The sequence below is a fragment of the Heterocephalus glaber genome, unplaced genomic scaffold, assembly GCF_053883595.1.
Source record: "Heterocephalus glaber isolate CG9 unplaced genomic scaffold, H.glaber_assembly_v1.0 deba00001457, whole genome shotgun sequence".
In the NCBI taxonomy this organism is placed as follows: domain Eukaryota; kingdom Metazoa; phylum Chordata; class Mammalia; order Rodentia; family Bathyergidae; genus Heterocephalus; species Heterocephalus glaber.
Genome location: NW_028258305.1, coordinates 42089137 through 42116413, shown reverse-complemented (window position 1 = coordinate 42116413; position 27277 = coordinate 42089137). Strand labels below are relative to the sequence as shown.

The 27277-nt window shown below is 37.7% G+C and overlaps 1 protein-coding gene across 17 annotated transcripts in view; it reads right to left on the bottom strand.

Annotated features, from left to right (window-relative positions):
• Positions 1 to 27277, bottom strand: part of Dtnb (dystrobrevin beta) — a 334007-nt gene that overhangs the window by 174722 nt on the left and 132008 nt on the right. For all 17 annotated transcript variants that reach the window (XM_087216210.1, XM_087216215.1, XM_087216216.1 and 14 more), the window contains 3 exons: positions 14944 to 15098; positions 2796 to 2901; positions 390 to 556 (listed from right to left, as the gene is read on the bottom strand). In XM_087216210.1, coding sequence (XP_087072336.1) covers positions 390 to 556; positions 2796 to 2901; positions 14944 to 15098 — 428 coding nt within the window. The remainder of the gene's footprint in view (positions 1 to 389; positions 557 to 2795; positions 2902 to 14943; positions 15099 to 27277) is intronic.

The window sequence follows — 27277 nt, the reverse complement described above, 5'->3', positions numbered from 1 at the left end:
TTTTTTTGGACTGGGGATCGAACTCAGGTCTTGTGCTTGCAAAGCAGCCAGCGGAACCACTGAGCTAAACACCGGGCCTCCATACAGTTTTAAAATGAGAAGAAACCTACGTTTTATTTTGAAAAGGCAGTATCATAAAATTTCCATTTAACTACATAAAAGGGACTATTTAAAATGTAATAATCTCCATTTCCAAAATTCTGTTTTTAAAACCCAGCATGGAAACACAACATGTTTGCAACCCTGCATTGATGCTGGCATTAAGATTTCATTATACCACATCCTTGTCAGGCAGGGTATCTATCCCTCAGGATCCAGGCACAGGTGCTGTTACAGATGAGACAGACAGACTACTGTCAAAGACACAGACTGAAAGACAAAGCAGTTACCCAAGAGGAATGCTCCTTCATCTGGTGCTGGTTGCTGTGAGGGCCACTGGCATGGCCACACCAAAAGCAGTTCTGGCACAGCTGATAGTTGTGGCACTGCTGGCATCGGTACCGGAAGCCCATCATGCTTTCACAGCGGCAATAGGAGCACTCCACGGGGTGAAAGACTGGTGGCCGAGAGACAGAAGGCAGGAAGGGAAAAAAAAGAAATTATGTCATCTGGAGAAGAGAGTCAATACAGAAGAAAAACAAATCTAATAAAAGCCAAGGTGGATGTCAGGCATTTAGCTCAGTGGTTCCATTGCCTGCCTCGCAAGTGCAAGGTCCTGAGTTTGATCCCTGGTACCAAAAAAAAAGCCAAGGTGGAAACAAAATTAGACCCAAAGTATCAAAAGTTGTCTTTTTGTCATCAAGGTATTTCTGAAAGACTATAAAAGCACTAATAAGAGTGTGTGCTTGAAACTAAAACCCTATAATTTGGTATAGTTTCCTCTAGAGAACACAATTCTGATATTAGTCTAGAGCTAACATCAGTGCAGACATCAGTCCAGACAATATTTATAATTCTAATAATTTGGGGTTAATATTAAATGATATACATATATTAATATTAAATTAACAAGTACATTCTGATAACTTTGATCGAACATGTATGTATGTCTACACTTGATCTTAGCCAAAAGTCCAAGAAGAAATTGAACGTGTATGCCTATGTGATTTTATCCTAAGCCTGCCAAGAGCCCTCGCTCATATTAGTAGAATGGATAACTAGCTGAGAAAGCAAGAACCAGAATGAGGAGGATCAACTACTAGCAAGATAAGGACTGTTCAGGTCCTGGTAAAAGTATCATTTTGGTAAAGCGCATCATATAAAAGCTATCTTTTTATATACTATACACTTAGATTTGTAAACCAATATAAAAAGTGGAAATACAGCTTTAGAAAGTAAATATTTGTCCTTTTAAACAATAATTTCAATACACTGAAGAAAAGGGCCAAAGCCAAAATACCTAGAAATACCATAATTTTAGAATTTGTTTTCCACTATAAGAATTAAAACATATAAACAAATGTCAATGTGATGGATAAAATGTTTTATTTCTAGATAATTCAATGATTTCATAACATTTCTGTCTTCAAGGAAAAATAATACCACTAACCATAAAAGACTGTAATCAATAAATAATACATGACACACAAAGATACAGTAAAATACTTACATGGGTAACATACACTTTGACAAATGAGATTCTTTCTACTTCTCACAGCAGATACAAAATGATTTTATGAAAATTAACTATATGTGAAACTACTAAAACACTCAAGGCTATAAAAAAAGCACTGCCTCTAAAGAACCTATAATACTATATAATTTAACAACTTAAATCTCTACTCAAAAATCTTGCTAAAAATTTAGCTGTTTTAGTCTAGTCAAAAGATTCTGGTCCTGGGACCGGGGATTTAGCTCAGTGGTTCCACCTGCCTTGCAAGCACAAGGACCCGAGTTCGATCCCTGGTACCAAAAAAAGAAAAAAAAAAAAAAAGATTCTGGTCCTTTAAGAAAATAATCCTAAATCTGAGACATCTATGAATGAAAGCTGTAGCTGAGCAGAAGTCTGAGAAGTTCAAAAAAAAAAGTATGGACAGAAGGGATGGGTGGAGAAAAGTATTTATAAAGGGGAGAGAGTGAGGACTTTCCTTTTTAGTAGCTTCTCAGCTCTTCCTTGTTCTTTTTTGTGGGATGAAAAAAGACAGGCAACAGCCTGGAGAGAACAAAGGTTGCATAGAAAAGCTATGGTCTTCCCTTCAATAAATTCAAACCTAAACAAGGAGATAAACTGATGGCAATAGGAGAAAAAGTAGAGGTTCTAAGAAATGAGTACTACTTCAACACAAAGCAAAACAAAGATTTAAGTCAAACTACTGAGAAGGATACCAAAAGTACATTCAAGGTAAACTTGTTTAAAAAAACAGAAGATATATGAGACCAAGTACTACACTGTATCTTATCTTTAAATTATTCAAAAGTAATTATAGTTTTACTGGTTAATACCGCATATATCCAATTTATTAGAGCTGTGATTTTGACAAATTGAACAGGAAAAAAAAAGGAAATCATAGCTAAGGTAGACTCAAGTATATGATCCTCTGTTATTTCAGAAAAAAAAAATTAGGCTCAACCACCAAGTTTTATGATCTGGTATTATTTCTTGAAATGTCAGCTAAATAACAGGCCTACTCCTTTTTAGAAATAAATATTCTCTGAAAGCTAACATCACAAATTCAAATGATGGACTGCCAGCAAATGTCAATTATAATTTTCAATACTAACAGTTAAGGACAGTTAAAATAATCAGTCCCAATATTCACTGCAGCGTAAGAACTGAACATGAGAGTTCTACTCACCATTCTCAACATGGGCAAGCCTGTGCATGAGAGGTAGCCAGACAAGGCACTGAGGGGGAGGATCAGCCATCATTGTGTCTAAGAACATATTCAGCATTATCTTTTTCTGCAAAGAGAAGAAAAACAAATATTATCTTTTAAGTATCTCGAATTTCAACATTAAATTAATTTAGGATTCTTCCAACCAACCATGAATGCACTGCACGTGAAATTTTCCAGCAAAATAATATTTTACATTATTATAATTACTACTACACACTATATTACACATGACTACTACATAAAAATGCATTTCCAAATATGGTATTTTATTTATTTGCATCTTAAGACTACTTTATGAAGTAAGCAAGTTGAATACTGCTATCTTCATTTGACAGATGAGAAAATGAAGCAAAGCACTTCAATGACTGGTAATGGCCCTGTCCAAATCAGACACAGAACCAGGACTAGAACTCTCAAGTCAGGTTGCCTACATACTTGTAGCATTCCCAACAGTGCCTGGCACACAATTGGCACTTAGTATGTGGTTGTTAAATAAATAATGATGCAAAGGCCAAATACTCTTAGACATCATTTAACAATAACTCATATAAAGAAGAGAAAAGAGAAGATTGGTGTAGTTACATAACTTGACAGAATAACAAAATAGTTACAAGGGTGAAATAAGAAGCTAGATATCAACATTCCTGTCACAGCAGTTTCTGTCTCCCTAGACTGCATTTTTCTGTTCTTACTTTTCAAAGAGATAGAAAACTTCCATTATATGTGAAATACTGACATGTCCCACACAAAAATGGAAGTAGTTACATGTGGTAGCTAGAACAAATTTTCAATAATATCTCAAATTAATGAATTTTCTTTTAATTTCTGCCAAGTCACAAAACACCTTTCCATCTCCAAAGGGAAAGGGAAAAAGAGCTAAGACAGTGCCATGCAACTTGCCAGGGGATCTGTAATTTATAACCTGGAATGGGGGCCCTGCTTCACACTCCACTCCAAAAGAGAACAGAGACAAAGGGTAACACACAGGAGGTGCACAGCCCCAGGCCTCTTCCATCCTCTATTCCACTGTTTAAAGGTGAAGAGTGAAGCCTAAAGGACACCCAGAATTTCAGTTCACTCTCACCCAGTTCTACCTACAGTCTATTACAAATGGGTGCTTCCCAATCAAACTAAAATACTTTAATTTCTTTTAGGGAAAAAAGGGTAAAAAAGATAAAATTGAAAGAATTATGGGCTGGCTGTGGTGGCACATGCCTATAATCCCAGCACTCAGGAGGATCTTAAAGAGTTCAAGGCCAGCCTAGGCTTCATAGTGAGTTCAAGGACAACCTGAACAACCCAGCAACCTGGAAAAGGGCCGGGGATGTAGCTCAGTGGTTCCGCAGCCTGTCTTGTAAGAGCAAGTTCCCGAGTTCAACCCCTGGTACCAAAAAATAAAAACAAAAACAAAAACAGAAAACCCTGAGGGCCAGGAATTTAGCTCAGTGGTTCCACCGCCTGCCCTGCAAGCACAAGGACCCGAGTTTGATCCCCGGTACCAAAAAAAAAAAAAAAAAACCTGGAAAAGATATAGCAAGCTGAAGGAAGTGAGATCCAGGGCCAGTGCTGCTAAGGGAAGGAAGGAAGAGGCTGAGATCTGTGCAAGATTGAAGAGGAAGCCTGGAATCATCTGTTCCAGTCCTTTCCACGCCTCTGTGCTAGTGAAAGGGACACTCACATTTCTGTTGTCTCTTAAGACTCTGGTGGGATCTGGGAGGAATGAGTGAACAACACTAAAAACCAGAATACCACCTAATAAGGAAAAGACCTCATACTATGGACATGCAAATAACCAACAAACTAAAATGAAACCCAAAATGTAGTAATTACTGAGCAAAAAGGAGGTGCTAGCAAGTTTTAGCTAGGTCAGCAAAAATTAAAATGTATCCTAACCTTTACTATAAATGTAATGTTTAATATTTCTGTATCTTTATATATTTATTTTAAATTACTTTTACAAATCTACTTACAATCTGAATGCTACTTTCTCTAAAAAGTTTTGATTCGTCAATCAAGTAATTTTTAAAAATCTTTAAAATAAAAAATATATATATATTTTGTGGTAAGATCCTCATATATACACTCAGGATCAATTTCTAAAGGTTGAGCCAGGTCGTAAAGTTCTCCAAAAGCATGAGAAATGAAAGTGGAGAAGCTGTGTCCCAGTCCTGTCTCCCACCAACCCTGTGATTTGGGGAAAATACTGAACATTTCTGGGTTTCACTTTTCTTGTCGTGAAAGACTTAAACAGTGATTCTCAAAAAGTGTGGTCAAGACTCCTGGGGAAGTCTTAACCATTTTCAGAGTCCAGGAGCCAAAACTGCTTTTATAATACTAAGACATGATACGCTTATCTCTTTCAATCTGGTTTGCTCATAAGTATACAGTGGGGTTTTCCAGAGGTAAAAAGATGCAGCTCCAATCATCTGAAAAGGCTATGAAAAGACTTTTCCCTCTTACAACTACAGAGCTGTGTGAGACCAGATATTTCCCCCATACTTTAACCAAGAGAACATATCACAAAAGATTGAACGCATAAGCAGATATGACAAGGCCACTGTTCTACTGAGCCAAATCTTAGAGATTTGCAAAAATACTATGAAGCACTGGCACTCTTTCCATAAATTTTTGTTTTGGAATATATAGCTATTTTTCCATAAACATGTTATTTATGTTAACATTAAAGGATTTTTTATTGTTACTTTTTATAAAATACTTAGTCCTTTTTCATACACATTATTTATATAAACAGATCACTGCTATTTTTAACAACTTACTTTTAATGTTACATGAAATTTCTCACTTTAATTTGTAATATGAAAATACTGACAGATATAAGCCACATAAACAAAAGCTCTTTGGAGTTTTCAATAATTTTTAATTTTGAAATCTGAAACCAAAAATTTTTAAATGGATTGGGAAAGAATTCCATTTCTAAATTTCTGTGACTCAGTAAATACCTATATGAAAGTCAGGATGCCCTTCTCTTATCCTCTGTTTTGTTTTGATTTCCCTCTTGTGTTGACCATATTCTTTGTACTTTTCTATATTTATATCACACAGTAATATTTATAACAAAAATGATAGTAAAAGCCAGGGATTTAGTTCAGTGGTTCTGCCACCTGCCTCGCAAGTGCAAGGTCCAAGTGCAAGGTCTCAAGTTAGATCCCTGGTACCAAAAAAAACCCCCAAAAACAGTAAAATTCAATTAATGTACATTCTCACCTCAATTCTCATTTTTGCCTATTTGCCTCCCTATATATATAAATATGAACATACAGTAAGTGTGTTTTTACACAACATTTTATTAAACACTGTTTTGCACAAGGTCTTCATTTCTAATCTTTTTTTTTTTTTTTTTTGATACCGGGGATTGAACTTGGGACCTCGTGCTTGCGAGGCAGGCAGCTGAACCACTGAGCTAAATCCCTGGCCCCCATTTTTAATCATTTTAACAGCTACTCGATCCAGTGGGCAAAAACACTATGATTCCTCTATAAAACATTGAGGATGTTTCTATTACTTTATGTGGTCTCATATTTTTTTCTTAGAAGTGAGTCTGTTTGTTGTCTTAACTCTAACAATTATTATTCTATGTGCCATTTTCACCTCCTTTCTTCCTTTTTTAAAAAAGGAGTAGAAACCATCCCCTAAGAGAAATACAGTATCACTAAAATAAGATTGAAAATCCAAGCAGAATAATTTAGCAATAGGTTACCATTACTGCAATCTCCAACTTCATCATTTCCAATAAAAACTGTTTCCTCATTTGTAACATGTAAATATTTCTTATTCTCTGCCCTATCACTTAAGCAATATATGAGTTTATCTCAAAAACAGGTTTTTTTCAGTACTGAGGACTGAACTTAGGCCTTTGCACTGAGCTGTATCCCAGCCCTTTTTAAATTTTTTATTTTGAGAAAAGGTCTCACTAAGTTGCCAAACTACCAGACCTGGGCTCAAACTTCTCACCCTAAGGAGGCTCAGCTTCCTAAAGTGCTAGGATTATAGGCATGTGACACTGTGCCTAGCTAAAACAAGAACAGCAGAGAATGGCATTTTAAGAAGTTTTTAAATTATAGAAATATCTTATCTGGCAAGGACAAACATATTAACTAGAACCAGTGCTATAGGGCAGTTTTTCAATTATTGGACACCAAAATCTGCCCATATCTCAGATTTATTTTGGCCTTTGAAAATGAGTAATTTATAATGATACAACAATGTAATGCTGCTATGCTTTTTATAAATATGCTTCTTATAAATATCTTTTTGTAAGAGATATTTTTATTTATTAGAACTAAAAGAAATGCTGTAAAAACTCTTGAAATTCTGAAATACTGTATTTCCCTCACTGCAAAGACTCTTGAGAAAATTATGGAATAATATAATTTAAAACAATCAGGTTACAAGTACAACCACAAGCTTTAAAGTTTCAGAATTGGGGGCTGGGGATCTAGCTCAGTGGTTTCGCCGCCTGCTTCACAAGCGGAAGGACCCGAGTTCGATCCCCCGTAACAAAAAAAAAAAAAATTAAAGTTTCAGAATTCAAGTAAAAAAATACTAATTTTCTCATGTCATGCGTGATTTTTAAATAATTTTTTCAGTTTATCCAGAAAATTCTTAGTAAGCATCATTCATTTACCAGGTACTCTGTGGTCAATGAAGATGTGAAGTTGAAAAACCAAGGTCCTTCCCTCTGGGTATCCCTGAGCTACATGCAGCATGCCACAGGAGTGCACATAGGAACAGATTAACCTCTACGGAAAGAGTCACAGCACCCAAGAGGAGGAATATCTTAGCTGGGATATGAAACATCAGGCCCTTGGAAGAGAGAGAGTTCAGGGGTTGCTGGTGTTTCACTGAGCACCAAAAACATAAAAAAGATAGGACGGGCTGGGGATTTAGCTCAGTAGTTCTGCTGCCTGCCTAATAAGCGCAAGGTCCCAAGTTCAATCCCTGGTACCAAAAAAAAAAGCAGCTAAAAAAAGATAGGAAGGGTGACTACTTTTACTCGCTCTTAATACAAATTACTCAGATCAAGAGAAATGCAAATCAAAACTCCACTGAGATAGCATTTCTCACCTATCAGATCGGCCACAATTCAAAAGCTTAAGAACTTGAGTGCTGGCAACACATGCCAAGGAGAAACATGCTCCTCCACTACGCTGGAGGATACTGGAGGAGGGAATGCGAGCAGTACAACTCTGAGCTCTGAGGCAGACTTCCAGTCTCTGATAGGAATCTGTGGCCTGCCAGGGGCTAAGAACAGGTCACTGAAGGGTGCGGTGGGGGGAACCCAGGAATGAAGGCTGTGATGGGGCAATGAGAGCCATGATGTCACCCTGGGAACCTCACACAGCAGACAGTAAGGAGTTTGTAACTTTTTTTGTTGTTGTTGTTAAGAAAAATAGAGACAACAACAGAGCTGTATTTTAAAACAGGGATTTTAAACTCAAATTTGCTTATGATTAAAAGGAATAATAAGGCCGGGGATTTAGCTCAGTGGTTCCGCCACCTGCCTCGTAAGCGCACGATCCCAAGTTCAATCCCTGTGACCAAAAAAAAAAAAAAAAAAGGGAATAATAAGACAAAAGCAGTATCTGAGCAGCAGAGTCTTCTTCTTTAGGCTCCCAACAGAGCCACTAAGGGACCAGGAATCAAAGGTCCTCAGTTTTTTCTGCCCTCCCTGAAGACTAGAAAACCACAAGTCAATAGGGTGAGAGGGACATCAGAGACCCAGAGGGGAGCGCCTGTTAGGCAGTGGCATCAGCAAACACTAGAGAAGAAGCTGAGCCAATAAGCCCTACACATCAAGCCTGGCAGCCCTCAGGCTGGGGCACATGACCAAATACATCGGACCTGCTCTTAACACCTGAGCACTAAGAAAGGGAGCCTTTCCTACAGCATGCAGATAGCAAGCACTGCTAACAAAAATCTTTTTTGAAAAAGAAAATCATAGAGCCACCTGTCATTTCTAAGAATTCATTTAGTAGGGCATTCTCCTCAATAGACCCAACTAGAACAAAAGCTCACTTCTAGGTCTTTACAATTTTGTTCAAATTAACATCAGTGAAACAGGTCTTCATTACTATAGATGCGGTCATAATAAAAACCATTCTATTCATGGTATTTCATCCAATCAAAGATGGACTCATAAGATCACTATTAATTTTTTCTACCACTAAGAACAACACCCAGCCAATTAAGCTAACTCAATGGCTTAAATATAATCCTTTGTGAATGTGAATTGGTCACAAGAGCCTCTTTATGAACTAAATTTCTTTCATCTATTCAGAGGGATTTGGCAGCTTCATCTACCTTCAAATGTACTGCATGGTGTGACAAGAAATTATTTTTGTCTTATTTCAGTAATTTAAAAAAGATGCAGCTTGATCTATTTGTGCATATCCTCCTTTTAAAAAAAAAGATTATCCAGACAGGGAATTCAGTGGTTCCCAGTGGTTCCACTGCCTGCTTTGCAACCGCAAGGACCCTAGTTCAATCCCTGGTACCAAAAAAAAAAAAGATTATCCTCCTTTTAAAATAAGATTATGTAAATACCTGGCTGTTGCTTTATTAGAAAACATGGAATTCCTCTACTAATACCAAGTTTACTCCCCCTGTGCTCTATGTTCCATCTTTCTATGTTTACAATAACTTTTCTTAAATCCAAAATCACAGTTGATTGCTGGAACATTTGAAATTACAATACATGAAATGCCAAAAGTGGACCTAACTCAGTTGAAGTGATAATATGAACAGCTATGACCAAGTCCAAGCACATGCTGGAGATGACAACTCATAACAACCACTGGCCACTGGCTACATGAGACATCTCGACATCAGTTAGTGAGACATGAAGAAGACGCATCTTCGTCAATGAGACATGGCGCTAGTCCACACTAACACTGCCTGGACGAAGGGCTGCTAACGGAAACTTTACAATCTCCTTAATTACAACACCTATGAAATATCATATATACTCGTGCCAGGCAATTCTCCCAACACTTTATTAATGTACAAGAAAGCAAGGTCAGAACATTCATAAAATGTCTCAAAGTGGAAAGAAAAGTCACTCTGGCAAATAGAAAAAAAGAGGACAGGTTGGTCATCACAATGTAATTAGAGGGCATCTCCAGGTATGAATTACTCCTTCTATTCTGAAAATCAACCAGCAACAATACAGTCCTGTCCTACCTCTTCCTGCTTCCTCTGTGACTCAAGGAGAGTGCAACACAGGGTCCAGGAAAGTGCTGCCTCTTGCAAACATTGACTGCAAAGATGCACCTACTTTGGTAATGGTCCTCCTCCCTCCCGCTCCACTCTGCTTGTCCCCTTCCATATAGACAGACACTGAATCTAAAATCCCCTGCAGGCCAGGCTGGACTAGTCAAACTAAATTAAAAACAAAGACTTAGAAAACAAGTAATAAAACAAATGGCAAACCATCTTTCAAGGAAAAATATAACTCCCAAAACTCTGGTTTGGGGAAAAAAAATGGGAGTAATTTAAATATATTTACTTATTTTACTGCTTATTTTTATTAACCTTTAAACCTCTGAAGTGAGTTTATTAATTTTATAAACTCTTAAGAATAATACTCACCAAAACATCAGGCTAGGCTTGGAGTGTTTTATTAACACTGTAGTATGTTCAGACAATTATATCACAATTTATTACTAGAATTTTTCTGTTATTCAAAATTTTTAAATATACCAAAGTAGAGACAATAATATAATATACCTATCCTCTAACTGAAAAAACTCTCAACATGACTAATTTTATTTCATTTGTGCTTTCAAGCTCTCTCCAACTATTTTTTTGGGAGGATGGTACTGAGGATTGAACCCAACACCTTAGCACTGAGCTATGCCTACAGCCCTTTTTTTGCTTTTTAATTTGAAACGGGGTCTCACTAAGTCACTAAATTGCGCAGGATGGGCTTGAACTTGTGATCTTCCTGCCTCAGCCTCCCAAAGTGCTGGGATTACAAGGGCTCATCACCACCCTAGCTCCAACTGCAAACATTTTGAAGTAAATTCCAGATGTATTAGATTCAATCCTCAGTACAAGGAAAGGAGGAAGGGAAAAGGAAGTGAGGGAAAGGGAGAGGAAGGGAGTAGAGTAGCTAAGTCACAGGTAAGTTTTGTTTAGATTTATAAGAAAACACCAGGATTTCTTCAAAATGATTTGTATGAGAATTCTAAGTTACTCCACATCTTCACCCATATTTGGTATCAGTCACTGAGCTGTACATATTTTAAGAGGTGGGTTCTATAGAGTTAACTTATGTTTTTAATTTTTCTTGTTTTTTAAAAACTACTAATGCTCCAGAACAACTCAGTCCTAGTGTATGGGTACCAACCCCAACATGAGGATGTAAGACCAAAGAAAATGAGGCAGACAGATCTAGGATTGCATAAAGTTCAATTTATTGGGCAGGGGATTTAGCTCAGTGGTTTCGCCACCTGCTGCGCAAGTACAAGGACCTGAGTTCGATCCCCGGTACCAAAAAAAAAAAAAAAGTTCAATTTATTGGGAGAATTACCCAGAATGGGTCCTGGGCAGCAGCATGAACAGATGGCTCGCTACAGTTCTGGGTCAGAAAGAGGACTGGACTTTATTCTGGCTGGAATGGACCTCATTTATTTTAAGATATTATCAGGAGTATCAGGAGCCAAAATCAGATTGTAAAGCACCACAAGTGGCTCTAATGGTTTCATCTACTTATGTTCTGGTAGGAAACTATGCAGGAAAAATCAGCTCAGGGACAACCATGGCAGTTATGCTTGCTGCAGTCCTCCTGCCTCAGCTTCCTAAATACAAGTATGTGCCACCACACCCAGCACTTCTGGTTGTTTTTTAAGCTATTAATACTTTCTCTTTAATTGTTATCATCCCAGATTCTATGTTCATCCAGAACATTAATATGATGAAGAAAACTGCCTAAGAACCAACAGTGCAATTTCCACTTTGCTTTGGTATGGTCCTATCTGATGGCATATGAGCCAGAAGAAACGTGCACTAAAGAAACATGCTGTAAGGAACCAAGTGTGCATGGGAGCGGAGGTGTTTTCCAAGAGAAACCCAAAACCCATTAAGTTTAATTCATTATCCAAACAGCCTCTCCCTCCCTCTCCCCTCGCACCTTTTCTCTTTGGTCATTCCATCAGTAGCTTCCATTTCTTCTGAGGATTCTTTCTTTAATTATCTTTAAGAACTGAGGAAAGGGGCTGGGGATTTAGCTCAGTGGTTCCGCCGCCTGCCTCACAAGCACAAGGATCCAAGTTCAATCCCCGGTACGAAAAAAAAAAAAAAAAAGAACTGAGGAAAATTCAAGTTTCTCTAGACTGAGAAGAGTTTCTCAAACTTTCCCAAATCTGACACATCTCAAAATTCAGACTGATTTTTTTTTTTTACAGGAATCTAAAAGCACATGAAAAGCAACAACTGGGTTGAGTTCAAAAGTTTCATGATCATGGATGCCATAAGGGAATCTAAAGAATCCTAGATGACCCTGAGGCTTTGTAGACCAGTGGTAGAGCCCTTGTGTACAATGTGTAAGGCCCTGGGTTCACCCTCAATACCACAAAAAAATTCCTACATGAGATTCTTAGAATTAACAATTATAATTTTTTAAATGTCTTCAATATTTTGAACTGTTATTCCACATTAGATTATCACATTTCTCATATTTCAATTAACTCAAAGATTACTTTAGGTTTAGACCCCCAAAACTGTCATCAGTTGTCAGATGCAATTCTTCACTGATCCTTCCCATGGACTCCTCTCTCCATCTCAATACTTTCTGACTCAAGAGCAGCATGCCAAGAACTGGATAACATCCAGCCCAGCCTCCAGGAAGCATCTTGTGTGAAGACCCATGCATATACAGGTAACCCCAAGGTGCTGTGTGGCAACTTTCTGGGGTACTGATGCCACTACAAGAACAGCAGCAGCAAAATGAGCAGAAGAGCTAGCTGAGGTGCCTCTGTCAAGCGGGTCCTTGCTCACATCACAAGAGGCAGTATAACAGCTACAGGACATTCTTATCCCAGGATAAGTCTGGACAGTCTTATGTTTGAAAACACGTATTTGGGGGGGAATCCAAGCTATGTTTTATTACAATAAACTGAAGGATGGGGATATTTTTAATATGCTAAAAGCTGATATTGTCATTTATGCTAAGAAATAAGAGAAAAAATAGTGGACTGAGGCAAATTTGCATAAAACCAATCAGCTGAAGTGTGTACAAATCTGGGAAAAACATTTCAGGTCCTTTGTTTAAAAAAAGTTCCTTTCTTATGAGTGCCACCTTCAGTGCACAAGCTGAGTGATCTAAACAAACCATAAACTATTGTTTAAAGTCTGAGTTCAGATAAATATGAATTTTTAACTTTAAATGTAAAAAGGCAGATATGTGTGTTAGTTGGTTTATGGATCAAAATATCACAGGTTTTTAGATTTCTTCATTACATGTTTTAATTTTTTATTTTTACATAAATTCAGATTTACAAACAGGTTGGAGATTACCAAACAATTTGCATTTTCTGGTAATCCAGACTCTTGTGCTAACACTGCAGAAAGGAGCTCTTTTACCTTGAAAGACTCCAGACTGAATGTCTTAAAAACCAAGACATTCCCTGTCATAACTAATACAAATATCAAAATCAAGAAATCAACATTCATTGACAGAATACTATATACTATTACTTAGCTGTAAATTTTGTTCAAATTTTTCCATTTGTCCCAATTGTGTCCTTAATAACAAAATTGTGGATGATAAGTTGCATTCAGTTTTTGTATCTCTTTACACTTCTTTAATCTGAACATGTCCTCAGTCACTGTCTGTGTGTTTCATAACACTGACATTTTATTTTTGGAACCAGGGATCGAACTCGGGACCTTGCGCTTGCGAGGCAGGCGGCAGAACCACTGAGCTAAATCCCCGGCCCAACACTGACATTTTTGAAGTGTACGACCCAGTAATAGCATAGAAACCCCTTCATCTAGGTTTGTCTGATGGTCCCCAAGAGTAAATTCAGACTGTATTCATTTGGCAGGAGGATCAGAGAAAGGATATTGTACTTCTCAGTGCATCCAGGTACCAGTTTACCTCTTTACTGGTGATAATATGTCATCAGACAGGTTTCGCCAACTGTAAAGTTACTGTTTCCTTTGGTGACTAATAAATATCTTCTGGAAAGAAAACTTCAGACTATGCCAATACCCTATTTCCATTAATTTTTTTTTTTTTTTTTTTTTTTTTTGGTACCAGGGATCGAATTTGGGACCTTGCGCTTGTGAGGGAGGCAGCGGAACCACTGAGCTAAATCCCTGGCTCTTTACCATTAATTTTAACACAGATTTTTTTCTTAGTTTTCCACTTTCCAGAACTTTCTAAGCAAAGCCTTAAGCTTCTTTGACCTAATCTCTACCTTAACAAATAAATGCTACATTTAGTACCTATTAAGATCTCAGTATACTCAAACCAAACTCTTGGTGAGGACCACAAAAGGAAATCAAACTCATCTTTTGTCATATAAAAGTGGCAGCAGGGCTGGGGATTTAGCTCAGTGGTTCCGCCACCTGCCTCGCAAGCGCAAGGTCCTGAGTTTGATCCCAGGTGCCAAAAAAAAAAAAAAAAGTGGCAGCATACCCTGAGGGATTTTATGCTGGCAGCTGAGAGCAGTACAGCATTCTGTGTCTCCAATGTTTGGGAAAGAATGATCCAACAGTGCTATAGTTTTATGTCAAAATTCCTGTATCTCAGTTTAAAGACTTATTTGGTAAAGTGATATATGTTCAGTAGCAACAAGCAATAATGTTAAATACTTCAACATTTTTCTTTAAAATATTTCAAACACTATCTTTTTTTAAAGAAAAGACAGTCCCCCTACCCTACCCTAACAAAAAGAGTTCTCAGGTAAAGTTTAATTCCCCCTCCCCTTTTTCTCCATCCACTCACCCCTCCCCAAAGCTGTTTTTTCTCCCCTACTCCAGACTTTATAACCTAGACTGGAAGTAATCTCGTGAAATCTGTTAGAAGACAGAAGGACAAATGAGGCTCTTCTAGTCCTGGATTCTAAACAACTGTCCTTACCTGCTGTGGAAAACAGGTGCGGACTGAGTGCTCTGTGTAACCGAAAGATGGCCCTTCAAAGACAGCTGTTGGTAGCTTCAGAACTTCCTTCAGAAACTGGTCAAACTTGCTAAATATCATTAAGCCACTGGAATCTGACATCTGGGAGAAAATATCTATGAGAACAAAACCAAATAAAATCAAAGTATAAGAATATAATCAGCTTTTTATAAATGGCTCTATGCTGTTTGTAACCAGTAAAAAGTATCATTTAAAAGTATCATGAAGTTATTATGATTTTTAACTAATATTAAAACTACTCTCATTAAGACTGTGTGGTTACTTTGCTGACAAGGCCCCTAGATTCCATGCACTTAATATTATACCTAAACATGAAGTTGAATGATCTTCTCATGTATGGCCACTTACCTACCCTTGAGTATATATAACTGAATGAAATAATTTTAATTTTACTTATGTATGCCTCATTGTATTCCAAGAATAATTTGTAGCAGCTTATCTTTATCCTTAAGTATCTATATTTATGTAAAGCATATACATGTCTGAATGTATGAATATTTAGCATACTGGTGATAAGGTACGTAATTATACTCTATTTGTATATTCGTGTACTAATGAATGTAATTGTATACCTGTGAAGGGATAAATATGAAAGAAACATAAAGAATGTTTAAAACATTGTGTTTAGTGAGTTCCAAAGTAGAATTAAAATTACAGCTTATAAACTCTTCTATCCCAAGATATTCTGACACTACAGAACCCTATTTTTATATAGTCTAGCCAAGCAGATGGGAAAGAAATTTCCAGATACATTACTATTTCTTTATTTTAATACAAAGTTTATGTTTTACTTATTCCCCTCTTTTCTTCCACAATTGGGTATAAAAACAGGACATGACAAAGAAATGTGACCTAAACATTTCTTCAAACTATTGAGCTTTCCTATAAAACAAAGATAATGAATTAAATATGCACAGAAAATCATTTCCTGAGGCTTTTTCAAACACAGTATTTTAAAAATTCATAGTATATATATCCATAGTAAGTATGTATATGAGAAATCTTTATCTATATAATAAATATACAGAATATACCTGTAGATATTACTCTTTTTTTTTGGTACCGGGGATCGAACTCAGGGCCTTGCGCTTGCGAGGCAGGTGGCGGCACCACTGAGCTAAATCCCCGGCATGTATGTATTACTCTTTAGGTTCAATTTGGGGAATTTATCCTGAAGCACCAAGTGAAGACAAAAATATTTTAAATACATTAATCTAAAAAAGATAAAATGTTACATTATCACTCCATAGGGCAATTTTTTTTTTTTTTTGGTACTGGGGATCGAACTTGGGTCCTTGCGCTTGCGCAGCAGGTGGCGAAACCACAGAGCTAAATCCCCGGCCCTCCATAGGGTAATTTTTAAGGCTTAAGAAAACAGGACATTATCAAAAGAATGAAAATTTTCGGTATATCCTTACAACTACTCCTACCTTGTAGTTGAAAGGAAAAATATTAAATATCAACATGGGTTGCAGGAAACAAGAATTCAATGAGAGGTTAAAACAGGTATGGGTTAATGGAAAATAAAATCAATTAATTAAAAAATACCAACTAAGTTCATGCTATGTGGTCCAACTACCAGGCACTATGCCAGGTATTTTGAAGCACAACAAAGTACTATGATACGTAGCTCTTCTCCCCAACAAACTTTACCACAGCTGGAAAAACAAGATCCAGATGAATCAAAGAAGAATTATGAGCTACAATGACTCTAAATCAACAGGAAGAGGACAGGCAAAAAGATATTTTTATTAACCCCTACCATGTGCCAAGTACCATACTGTGCCTGGCAATAGTCATTCAATATTCATTATCTTCCTCTTCCTTAGTAATAGAACACTAATTTCATTTTATGCAGCAACGCTCTCAACTAACAGAGTAAATTTCCCAGCATCATCTTAGCAAGGTATGGTCATGTGACTAAGTATTGGCCAATGAGACCATAAACAAAAGGGTTAAGAGATACTTTCAGAAATGCTAAAGAAAGCAAACTACCCAAAAGGCAGGCCCCTTCCCCTTATCCTCTCCTTCTTGTGCTTTACGAAATGCAGCTATGACTGCAAAAGCTCCAGCAGCCACTTTAGAGTATGTGGCAATCGCCACCTTGACACAGAAATCATGCACAGGTGGTAGAAAAGAAAAACAGAAAAAAAACTTGGGTTTCAGAAGAACATGAGGTAGGGTCAGGGATGTAACTCAATGGCACAGCACCTGCCTGACAAGCGCAAGGTCCTGAATTCAATTCCAGGGAGGAAGAAGAGGAAGAGGAGGAGGAGAACAAAAACAACAACACGAGGCTTCCAAAGTAGCCTGGACTATCTACCTCTAGACTTCTTGTATGTAAGGGGAAAAAAAAAACTTCAACTTTAAGACACTATCTGGGGTTTCTGAGAGTGCACCATGATGTACACCTGTTATCTCAGCACTATAGGAGGCTGAGGCAGAAGGACTGAAAGTTAAAAAGTTCTGCCTGGGCAACTTGGCAAGACTGTCTCAAAATATTAAATTTAAAATGAGGGCAGGGGGAGGCTGGAGATGTAACTCAGTGGTAGAATGTCCCTGAGTTCAATCCCCAATACCACCAAAAAAAAAAAAAAAAGATATAGGTAATGATATTTTAGCATAAAAGGGTTAATTTACTTACGGTCAAAAAGTTAGTAAGTTGCCAGATCAAGTTTAAACCCACACCTGTCTGACCCAAAGTAAATTTCATTATTCCATATTCCTTTAAGATATAATTTAGAATAGACATGAAAATATAGGCACAAGAATTAACTACCTAAAAAAAAAATCAGCTAAAGGACAACATAATACCAATTTTAGAAGCATATTACTAAAATAAATAGACTAAGCACTTGAAAATAAGCATAATAAACAAGAGACATTATCAATATGAAACAGGAACCACAAATATTAAAAAAAGAAATGAATTAGGTATACAACAGCTAAAAAAACCATGTAATTATGTTTATTCTACATAATAAACAGCATAGCTCTGATGAAGGACAAATAGACAAGCAGAAAGATAAACTGATGAACTTCCAAAAAACAGATTTAAAGAAATTGAACCATATGTGAAATATTAATAAAGAAGACAGAAGTAGATATGCCAACAGTCAGAAAAAGAAATTGTTAAGAATGTTCAAAAAGGCAGGAATCTAGGCTCTGAAAACTGGGGTTTGGAATAATGAAGTGAAAACAGGCTAGAGTGGAACTGAGAGTCACACTAGAGAAGAGAGGGACAAGTCCCTTGGACAGGAATGTGTAGGGTTATGTCTGTTATTGGTGGTAAACAGGAAACAGGGAACTGAGGAGAACATTCTGACTCTGAAATAAAGATGGATTAAGAAGAATATTCTCGGGCCGGGGATTTAGCTCAGTGGTTCTGGCACCTGTCTTGCAAGCGCAAGGTCCCGAGTTCGATCCCCAGTACCAAAAAAAAAAGAAAAGAATATTCTTGTTATAAAAGAAAACTGACAGATAAAAGAAAGCCATTTTGATTTGGCTTTAGAACTTTTGAGCGGGCTGAAATGTTTAGAAAGCTAAGTTTCAAGAAGATTTGAGCTGGGGAGGGAGCTTAGTGGTGAAGTTTTGTCTAGAATGTGCAAGGCTCTGCACTCAACTCCCCCAGCCTGGGCTGGGGTGTGATGGTGCTGATTTGATGTTACTATGACTGAAAGAAGAGGAACAGAATTGGAGAAAACCTCGTCAATAAAGCACAAATGAGGGAGTCAGATTCTAGGTCACAGTAGTGTCCATAATGGGAATGGCGTCAAACTCAAGACATTTCAGTGCAAAGAATAGCAGCTAATGGCAAACTTGATCAGCGGATACAGGAATGCTAAAGGTTAGGGTTGTTCTAAATCTCTAGCGTGGGAAAATGCTGATGACTCTGACTGAAGTAAGCAAATCAAAGACCAACACCCTATTAGCTTTGAACCTAACTGTACTTGGACTAATCTGCACATTTTCAAGCAAAACCACCCTGCAGACAGAAAGAGAGAGGCCTGGGTCACAGTTCAAGAAGGACTACAGACAGAAAGTTCTGAAATGTTACCACTGATGGAATAAAGTGATGTTCTTCAACTGAGGGAAGAGTATGAGTCAATCTTTAAGCAGCTGGCTGCTCTTTTTATAATGCAGAAAATAATCATCCATTAAATCTGAATGGAGGCCAGGTGTAGTGGGGCATGACTATAATCCCAGCATTCAGGAGGCTGAGGCAAGAGGGTCTCCATGAGTCTGAGGCCAGCCTGGGCTACACAGTGAGTTCAAGGTCAGCCTGAACTACATAGTGAGACCCTGTCTCAAACAAACAAACAAACAAAAACCCTAACGGAGATAAGTCAATATAGGACATGGCAGGCACAAGGCCCCCACTCAATTATTTCCCCTTTTGCTAACTGAAACCTGACTGCGATTAGAATGACAAAGGGCCCACTTATAAAAAATTACTTCCAGTCCTTCTGCACACTGTAACTCCAGTAGATTTATGAATAACTTTTTATTTTCCTAATACTGGTGCCTCTTTCTTCCTTCTGCCTGGAATGAGTATGTGAGGCCTGGGCCATAACATCATCTTATTACCCTAAGGAAGAAAGCCACATAGCAGAGCAGGAAAGGATGACGAACGAGAATCTTTCAATATTCTCAGGCCATGGTGTCAACTTTGAACTTAACAGCCTTTGGACTTATTTTCACATGAGAAAAAATAAATTCTAATGTATTTAAACTACTGTTAGTTCAGTTTTCTATTGCTAATCAATGTATTCATAGCTAAGAAACTAAAATGTAATTAAATTATAGCCACTAGTGGAAATTTTCAGGACCACAGTCTTTAGCTACCAAGAATATAAATACAGCAATCACACAAACACACATGTATAGACTCTTATCAACAAAATCTACATCTTCTTCTTCTTTTTTTTTTTTTTTTGGTTTTTGAGACCAGGTCTCTGTATGTAGCCCAGACTGGCCTCAAACTTGGGGCAATCCTCCTGCCTCAGCCTCTGGAGTGCTAGGATTACAGGTGTGCACCACCACACCCGGCTTACATTTTACTTCTTTGAAATAATAAAAAGGAGTATCTAGATAGTGATATGACTAACCACACCCAAAAATATTATTTTCAATTATACTTAGTCATATGAATAGATTTTAAGTAGTAAAATTTTAATTCATAAAACAGTCCATATTATAAGAGAACAAGCAGAAGCATATTTATTTAATAAGAAAAATAAGTGCTATGGGCCAGGGATTTAGCTCAGTGGTTCCACTGCCTGCCTCACAAGCGCGAGGTCCCAAGTTCAATCCCTAGTACCAAAAAAAATAACTGCTAGGTCCAGAAAATGAAGGCACAATAAAGTAATTCAATACTTCTTGAGTTACTGGCTTAACACAATACTTTTTTAGGATAGGTTTCTCTCATTTATAAGAAAAGTTATGCAAAATGATTGCTAATTCTTAAATCTTAAATGAAACAAAATAATGAATCTAAGTGTGATATACTTTATACATGTAAGGTCTTAGCATTTTGTTATATTTATTTTCCTGTGTGCATTAATAAAATTTTGTTGAAAACTACATGACATTTATGTACTTTCATCTGTAACATATTTGTAAAAGCATTATAGTCAATCATGTGGGTGTCCCAAAACTTAACTGAGCTCTTCCTTTTGGACACTAAACTGATTCAAGTTCCCATATATTACTGTTTCAGGAAATACACCTAGGGCCAGGGGTTTGGCTCAGTGATTTTGCTGCCTGTCTTGTAAGGGCACGGTCCTAAATTCGATCTCTGGTACAAAAAAAAAAGAAATATACCTAAGCCAGGGATTTAGCTCAGTGGTTCCGGCGCCTGACTCACAAGTGCAAGGTCCTGAGTTCAATCCCCGGCACCAAAAAAAAAAGAAATATACCTAAAACTTTCAGCTGGACACAGTGGTGCTGGCCTGCACTCTCAGTACTCAGGAGGCTAGGCAGGAGGATTGCTTGACCCCAGGAATTCAAGGCCAGGCAGGATGACATAATAAGATGCCAGTCTCAGATAAAATAACCCTAAATGTTGAAGTACATCTCTGATTATTCCTTAGAGTAAATTCCAAAAATGTACTGACTGAATGGATATGAGTGTTTCTATACCCTTCTCCATACATCTGTTGCACCACTCTTCAAAATGGTAGTACTAGGTTTTAAATGAATTTTAAAGAAATTTTATCAATCTTTTTTTAATGTACATATTAATAGTACATATTTAAACATTTTCAATGTATAATGGTTCTAAGTATATGTTCCTCACAGTAAACACAACCAATTTTATCTGTCAATTTAAAAAAATAAATGAATGGGAAATACAACCATTATGACAGTATGAAGGTACATCAAGAAATTAAAATACATATTTACACATTCAGATTCTCACACTAGAGAAACTATTTGGTATTCTCTTTTTTCTTTTGTATTAAATTCTTTTATTGGTACATTGTAGGTATACAACACAATTACATTTCTCATTGGGAATTGTACCTTTACATAATGCATCTTGGTTCTTATTTTTTCCCCATTCCTAGCCCTCCCTTCACGCCCTCCACCCTTCCCTATTTACAAAGACTTTATTTCCATTTTTTCCATTTCTCATCATTTTTCCTTTCCCTTCTTTCCTTTCCCTTGCACCTCCCACTACCCTTACCCCTTTGGACCTTTTCTTCCTATTTTACATTATCGATTATCCATTCTAATAATTGGTACATTTTAGGTATACAATATAATGACATTCATCTTCGGAAATTTGCACCTTTATATATTCTCTCTTGGTTCTTATTTTTCACCCTTGCCCAGCCCTCCCTTCAACCCCTCCAGCCCTCCCTATTTACAAAGATTTTGTTCCTATTTTTCCATTTTCTCATATTAATCCCATTCCCTTCTATCCTTTCCCCTAGCCCTCCCACTTCCTTCCCCTTTGCCCCTTTTCTTCCTATTTCACATTACCTATTATACATTTAGTCCTTATTTACACTTTCAGTTTCTCACACCAGAGAAACTATTTGGTATTTACACATGTGTATCCTATTTATTTCACTTAAGAGTATTGCCTCAATGTGCATCCACTTAGCTATGAATGTCTATAATTTCTCATTTGTTATGGCTGAGTAGTACTCCATTTTATTAAAAAACCACATTTTCTTTCTCCAGTCTCCAGTTGATGGGCATTTGAGCTGTTTCCAAGTTTTAGCTATTACAAACTGCGCTGCTATGAACATGGGTGCACATATATCACTGTGGTATGATTCTTTTAATTCTTTGGGGAAGATACCCAGCAGGGGAATAGCGGGGTCAAATGGGACTCCAGTCCTAGTTCTTTGAGGTATCTCCATACTGATTTCCACAGTGGTTGCACCAGTCTACACTCCCACCATCAGGGGAGCGGGGTTCCTCTTTCCCCACAGCCCAGCCAGCATTTGTTATTGGTTGATTTCATGATAGCAGCCATTCTTTTTGCAGTGAAGCGGAATCTCAGCGTTGTTTTCATTTGCATCTCTCGAATGACCAGTGATGTTGAACATTTTCTCATGTATTTATTTGCTATTTCTACTTCTTTGTGTGAGAAATGTCTGTTCATTTTAGATGCCCATTTTTGGATTGGGTCTTTAAATTTGGGAGGTCTGATCTTTTTAAGTTCTTTATAGATTCGAGATAGTAGACCTTTGTCTGAGGAAGAGCAGGTGAAGATTTTTTCCCACATTGTGGGTTGTCTATTCACATTGCTGGTGGTTTCTCTTGCTGTGCAGAAGCTTTTTAATAAGAAGAGATCCCATTTGTTGATTGTTTGTGCTAGGTCACGGGCAACTGAGGTTTTGTTCATAAAATCTTTTCCTACACCGATGTCTTCAAGGGTTCTACCTAACCTCTGTTCCAACTGGTTCAGAGTTTCTATTTTAATATTTAGATCTTTAATCCATTTTGATTTTAGTTTAGTGCATGTGAGAGATATAGGTCTAGTTTTAATCTTTGGCAAGTTGAAACCCAATTTTTCCAGCACCATTTATTAAAGAGGCTATCTTTCCTCCAGTGAGGGTGTTTGGCTCCTTTATCGAAGATGACATGACTGTGTCTGGAGTTGTTTCTGCATCTTGTAATCTGTTCCACTGGTCCTCAGGTCTGTTTCTTTGCCAGTACCATGCTGTTTTTATCACAGTAGCTTTGTAGTATAGTTGCAGGTTGGGGATTGTGATACCCCCTGCCATGTCTCTGTTACCTAGAATTGCTTTTGCTATTCTGGGTCTCTCCTTGCTCCAAATGAATTTTTGGATTGTTTTCTCAGGGTCTATGAAGAATGCTGCTGGGATCTCAATTGGAATTGCATTAAATCTATATAGGAGTTTTGGAAGTATGGCCATTTTCACTATATTAATCCTTCCTACCCAGGAGCAGGGGATGTCTGTCCATTTTCTGATATCATCTTCAATCTCTCTTTTCAGAGTGCCATAGTTTTCAGAGAAGAGGTCTTTGATTTCTTTCGTTAGGTTGATTCCTAGGTATTTCAGTTTTTTGGATGCTATTGTGAAAGGAATTATTTGCCCTCTTTCTCTCTCAGTGAGTCTGTCATTCATGTAGAGGAAAGCTATTGATTTTTGTGTGTTGACCTTGTAACCAGCTACTTGACTGAATTTGGTTATTAAGTCTAGAAGACTTTTGGTGGAGTTCTTGGGGTCTTCTATATAGAGTATCATGTCATCTGCAAATAATGACAATTTGACTTCTTCATTACCTATCTTTATTCCTTTTATTTTTTTCTCTTGTCTAATTGCCATGGCTAATGTTTCCAGAACTATATTGAACAAGAGTGGTGATAGTGCACATCCTTGTCTTGTTCTTGATTTTAGTGTGAAGGATTTCAGTTTTTGACCATTTAGTATGATATTGGCTGTTGGTTTTTCATAGATGGCTTCTATCAGTTTGAGGTAGAGACCATCTATTCCAATTTTTTGTAGGGTTTTTATCATAAATGCATGTTGGATTTTGTCAAATGCTTTTTCTGCATCTATGGAGATAATCATATGGTTTTTGTCCTTGGCTCTATTGATATAGTGTATTACATTAATTGATTTTCGTATATTGAACCATCCCTGCATCCCTGGGATGAATCCCACTTGATCAGGGGTATGACCTTCTTGATGATCTTCTGCATTCTCTTTGCCAGTATCTTATTAAGGATTTTTGCATCTATGTTCATTAGTGAGATTGGCCTATAGTTCTCTTTTTCAGTTGGGTCTTTCTCTGCTTTGGGGATCAAGGTGATGCTTGCTTCCAGGAAGGAATTTGGGAGTATTGCTTCCCTTTCAATTTCATTGAAGAGTTTAAACAGTAGCAGCAGCAGTTCCTCTCTAAATGTCTTGTAGAATTCAGCAGTGAAGTCATCAGGGCACGGGATTTTCTTAGGTGATAAGTTTTTAATTACACTCTCAATTTCATTGGTTGATATTGGGTTGTTCAGAATTTTTAGGTCTTCTTCGTTCAACTTTGGTAATTCATATGTATCTAGGAATCTGTCCATTTCTTCTGTGTTGTCATCTTATTGGCGTATAGGTTCTGGAAGTAGGTATTGATGATCCTGTGGATTTCTGGTGGGTCTGTTGTAATTTCACCCTTTTCATTCCTAATTGCATGGATTTGGGCCTTTTCTTTCCTTTTCTGACAAGGTTGGCTAAAGGTTTATCAATTTTGTTGATTCTTTCAAAGAACCAACTCTTGGCTTCATTGATTTTTTGTATCGTTCTCTTAGTCTCCATTGCATTGATTTCTCCTCTAATCTTTATAATTTCTTCCCTTGTATGAGCTTTGGGTTTGTCTTGCTCTTCTTTTTCCAGAAGCTTGAGGTTCAGCATCAGGTTGTTTAATTGGGCTCGTTCTGTTTTCCTAATATACGTATTCACTGCTATGAATTTCCCTCATAAGACTGCTTTCATTGTGTCCCATAGATTCCGATATGTTGTATTGTCATTGTCATTTAATTGAAGGAACTGTCTGATTTCTTCTTTAATTTCCTCTGTGACCCATTGGTTATTCAGAAGTGTGTTGTTCAATTTCCACATGTTTATGAAATTTTTTGAGTTTCTTTTGCTATGGATCTCCAATTTCATCACACTATGTTCTGATAATATACAGGGGATAACTTCAATTCCTTTGCACTTACTTAAACATGTTCTATGTGTGAGTATGTGGTCTATATTGGAGAATGACCCATGTGCAGCTGAGAAGAATGTGTATTCTGATTTTGTGGGGTGGAAGACTCTGTAAACATCTGTTAAGTTCATTTGTTCAAGAGTTCGATTGAGTTCTAGTATTTCATTACTTATTTTTTGTCTAGTTGATCTATCTATTTGTAACAGTGGGGTGTTGAGGTCCCCCACTACAACTGTATTAGTGCATATATGGCTTTTCATGTCTGTTAGTATTTGTTTTATATAGTTGGGTGCACTAGTGTTAGATATTTATGATTGTCATCTCTTCCTCTTGGATTCTTCCTTTTACAAGGATGTAGAGTCCTTCTCTGTCTCTCTTAATCAGTGTTGGTTTGAAATCTACTTGATCTGCCAAGAGGATAGCTACTCCTGCTTTTTTTCGGGTTCCTGTTGCATGCAGTATTGTTTTCCACCCTTTAACTTTCAGTCTATGAGTTTCCTTTTGAAGTAAGTGTGTTTCTTGTATGCAGCATATTGTTGGATTTTGCTCCTTGACCCATTCTGCCAGTCTATTTCTTTTGATTGGTGAATTGAGACCATTAACGTTGATGGTTATAACTGAAACGTATTGACTTGTCATTGTCATGACTTTTTCTTTTCGTTGGGTTCTCCCCCTTTACATTTAATTTCTTGTCATGCCAGATGGGTACATTCTGCTTTGCTTCCTGGGGTTGTGATCCTCAATGTCTGTTCCTAGGATATTGTGTAAAATTCTTTGGAGTGCTGGTTTGGTATTCACAAAGTTCCTAAGGTGCTCTTTGTCATGAAAGTATCTTATTTCTCCATCCATTTTGAAAGATAGTTTTGCAGGGTACATCAATCTGGGTTGGAGGCTGTTTTCCTTTAGGGCTTGCAATATGTCACTCCAAGCTCTTCTGGCCTTGATGGTTTGTGTTGAGAAGTCTGCTGTGATTCTGATGGGCTTTCCTTTGTATGTGATTTGTTTCTTTTCTCTGACTGCTTGGAGAACTTTGTTCTTCTGTTGTGTTTCTGGAATCTTAACAATTATATGCCTATGTGTAGATTTTTTTTGATCAAGGCTATTTGGAGTCCTATATGCCTCACTTATCTGTATGTCAAGCTCTTTTCCCCTGCTTGGGAAGTTTTCTGCCATTATTTCTGTGATGAGATTTTTTTATGTCATCTGCACTCTCTCCTGTTTCTTCATTGAGCCCAATCAGTCTTATGTTATTCTTTTTTGCATCATCTAGCAGCTGCTGGATTGATTTCTCATGTTCCCTTATAATTTCGAAGCAATTTTTCTTTTCCTGGTCACTAATTGCAATCTTATCTTCTATATCTGAAGTTCTGTCCTCACATTGGCTCATTCTGCTGTGTAGACTTTCAATGGAGTTTTTCATGTCCTGGAAATCTATTTGCATCTGTTTTATGGATTCCATTTGTTTTTTATGTTGGGATTCCATCATGTTCCTCAGCTCCTCTCTAGATTTATTAATCATGTCTTGCACTAGGGGCACAATTTCTCCTGTTATCTGAGAAATTATTTCTGACTTCATTTTTTCCAGATCCCCTTTTGTTGCCAGTTCAGTGGGTCCAGGTGGTTGAGTATCAGAGTGTCCCATCTCATTTCCCTTTGGGGTTGCTGTAGGTGATCTGGAAGTCTGGTTTTGAGACTTATTTACGTGTTTTCTCATTTCGACTGGGGCGGGGGGCTGTTAGCGCCTGCAGGGATTACCTCCTCTGAGCTGGGTGAGGTGGGACAAGGGCCTCGAGCTGCGGTAGGGATGGTGACCCAAAAGCCCTTTCCTGTGGGCTGGGAGCAGCCGGAGGGATGGTGGCCGGGAAACCCCTTCCTCTGGACCAGGAGCAGTGAGATGGTGGCTCAGAAGGCCCTTCCTCTGGGCCAGGAGCAGTGGGACAGAAGGTGGCCCAAAAGCCCTTTCCTCTGGGCTGGGAGCAGCGGGAGGGATGGTGACCAGGAAGCCCCTTCCTCCGGACCAGAAGCAGTGGGACGACGGCTCAGAAGCCCCTATCTCTGGGCCGGGAACAGTGGAACTCAGTACCTTGGTCCG